The sequence below is a fragment of the Akebia trifoliata genome, unplaced genomic scaffold (genome assembly GCF_017979445.1).
Source record: "Akebia trifoliata isolate Shusen 1 unplaced genomic scaffold, ASM1797944v1 Contig00746, whole genome shotgun sequence".
Classification (NCBI taxonomy): Eukaryota; Viridiplantae; Streptophyta; class Magnoliopsida; order Ranunculales; family Lardizabalaceae; genus Akebia; species Akebia trifoliata.
The window spans coordinates 6,604-9,318 of NW_028237168.1; the positions used below are offsets into that span (position 1 = coordinate 6,604).

The window sequence follows — 2,715 nt, forward strand, 5'->3', positions numbered from 1 at the left end:
ATCAACGATTTCACAATGGCACAAGGTAAGTACCCTACTCGTTTTACACTAAATGAATAGTGTGTTTGAGATATGTGATAGATTAGATACTATTGAGAAAAATCAAAGTATATTAAAGTTATGTTCTAGGATTTTATGAATGCTTGAAATCTAACAGATACAGAAAAAACATTAGGTTAAGCAAAATTAGAGCAAAAACATCATAACCTCAGAAAATCCAAAATTGTCTTCTTAAAGATATTGAGAATAATTGCTCCTTAATAGTGCAAGCATACTTATATACAATTCAACAATCACCTCTGAACTTTAAAGTAGCAAAGACAAATAAAAACCTACCCAAACATGAAAAAACCTTCATTCCTACTTGGAAAATTTCAAAAGATCTGATTCACAACTGAGATGCTGAAATGGAAATCTCTGAACCGAAGGTCCCGCTTCAACATTTTGCAAAGAAAGGTTGCCTTTATTTTGGCAGAGATGATCCAAGCTTTGTTGAGAGGCAAGGAGTTTGTCCAAGAAAGACCAATCATTATGAAACCTCTGATCTTGTTGAACAAGTCCACCACCATTGCTCGACGTTAATTTCATCAAGTTGTGAGAGCATTCAATGTCCATATTGTTCAATGAAAGTGGCGATATGAAAGATGGTGCAACAGATGACTCTGGACTCAGCAATTGTGGGAGATGCATAGACCCATCGAAGGTGAACTCGCTTTGCAGTAGGAAATTATATTTTGGCTGTAATGGAATCGATTCATGACTTGCCTTCATTTGATTGAAATGTACTTCTTGATCCACTTCTGGCTGGAACCCCCTTTGATGGTTTTTCTTCTTGAATACCCTACAAACAACCCACCCATCTTCCTGCTATACATACCAACAAAAAGAAGAGTAGTGAGACACTCTAGCTAGTCTAGTCCCATTAAACAATACTGATAATGAAGCATAAGTATGTAATAAATGTATACTAGTTTAAGTAGTAGACCAAAAATAAATAACTAAAAAAGAGGTACTGGATATTAATTTCTAAAGAATAGATTTGTTGAAAAATGGATGCAAATACAAGAAACCTTAATGAGAGGAAAAAAATTGGTTTCCTAGGGATCAGTGCATATTTCCTAGTGATCCACATTTCACTTTGGAATTCGTATGGAATAACCTTGTGAGCACTGATCCCTAGATCTAGAGCGATCTATGTGATGATCAACAATCAAGAAACAAAAGATTTATGTGGTTCGGCTAGGCCTCTACATCCAAGGATCGATGAGAGATGAGAAGGTTTCAGTTGTTCAATTGATCATTAGAAAATACTAACCGATAGTACTACTAATTATATATAGATAATTTTTTCATAATCTGCCATTTATGATTCATTAATGGTGTATCTCATACATTGTATTACATTACTTCACATGCTCTATTATATTGGAAGTGTGGAGGAGCTCTAGTGAGGTAGTATTAATTACCTGAAACTCAGCATTGTCGTCATCAAGACGATACTCATGCATGATCCAGTCAGTTTTCTGGCCATGAGGAGCCCTTCCTGTGTAGAAAACTAGGGTTTTCCTCATCCCAATTCTCTTGGAATTAATGCTGAGGTGAATGGCCTTGTCCCTTCCTGTGGCTTTCCAAAAGCCTGCAGTTGTTGCTCGATTTGTTCTGGTACCAGTTGGATATTTCTTGTCTTTGTGGCTGAAGAAATACCATTCATTCTGTGGTCCTGATCCAATTCTACATTTATCTGCATGTCATCAAATTTGTTAGCTAGGGAAAATACAGTAAATATTTTATGATCAAAATAGTTAATTTAATTGAATGTCCTTTAAAATCACACCACTCAATGGGTTTTACAATCTGATCCACATTGATCACTTTTAGAAAATATTGTTGTAGATCTGGTGGCCTGGATTAATTATCTAGTTTTGGGTTCTTTTCTCTTTTAAAATTTGTTTGATCTTAGTAGATTTCCTTGGTAGGAGAGGAAGAAGAACCCCACACTTCAGGTGATGGGGTTACATGTGTACCCACCATGTTTGTCATCTTTCAGTCATAGTCAAACTTTGACTGAAATCAAAGGACGTCCTTTTCATGCAGATCTTACACACGTGTCATTAACAGTTATTAATACTTCTGAATGTGATGAACATAATATATATAGAGGGAGGAACTAAGAACATGCATGGCTAGGTCTTTCATGATGACACTACCATACATCGTCTGTAGTTAATATAGAAGGAGATCAGTGAGAACCAGTGTACAAGCTAGATGTCTTAATTATAACCTTTGAGATCCCAAGGTTCGAGTTTGTTGAGATCGACATCTCTGATAACATCGAGGTCGATGACTTCATAAGCTACCTTCTTCCTTAAATAATAGTAGAGAAGCTCCTCCTCTGTGGGATGAAATCGAAAACCAGGAGGAACCGACACGGCTTGTCCATTCCCTGCCATCATCCTTAAAACTGGGCTGGTATATATATCCTGGAAACCGGAAAAGAAAATTTAAGAAAAAGGTTAATTAAAAATACATGATAATATATATAAATATCCAAGGGTTAATTTGACTATTTCATATATAACCATACAAGAGACAAATTAACTAGCTAGTTTGGGAACAAATGGTATGTAACCATACAAGAGAAAATGTCATTTTTTTTTTTTTTGAAATTTTGAGGGATGAAACACCTTGCTAATGAGGGTGAGTGACAAATGGAGA

At 35.7% G+C, this 2,715-nt stretch overlaps 1 protein-coding gene across 2 annotated transcripts; it reads right to left on the reverse strand.

The window, feature by feature from the left end:
- Positions 1–261: 261 nt before the first annotated feature.
- Positions 262–2,467, reverse strand: LOC147381121 (protein SOMBRERO-like). 2 transcript variants are annotated; one of them, XM_086430827.1, is made up of 3 exons: positions 2,282–2,467; positions 1,467–1,741; positions 262–864 (listed from the first exon to the last, which is right to left on the reverse strand). In XM_086430827.1, exons 1-3 carry the CDS (start codon positions 2,451–2,453, stop codon positions 361–363), a joined length of 951 nt encoding a protein of 316 aa, XP_086286953.1. In that variant the 5' UTR covers positions 2,454–2,467; the 3' UTR covers positions 262–360. The 2 variants fall into 2 exon arrangements, with proteins under 2 accessions (XP_086286953.1, XP_086286952.1); XM_086430826.1 differs by having other exon boundaries at positions 262–867.
- Between the last annotated feature and the right edge of the window lie 248 nt (positions 2,468–2,715).

Coding starts and splice junctions, on each gene's coding strand:
- LOC147381121 (XM_086430826.1), bottom strand. CDS start 2,453: ATGATGGCAGGGAATGGACAAGCCGTGTCGGTTCCTCCTGGTTTTCGA. Junction 1,742..2,281: donor CGAACCTTGGGATCTCAAAG/GTTATAATTAAG, acceptor GATGACATGCAG/ATAAATGTAGAATTGGATCA. Junction 868..1,466: donor ACGACAATGCTGAGTTTCAG/GTAATTAATACT, acceptor TGGTATGTATAG/CAGGAAGATGGGTGGGTTGT.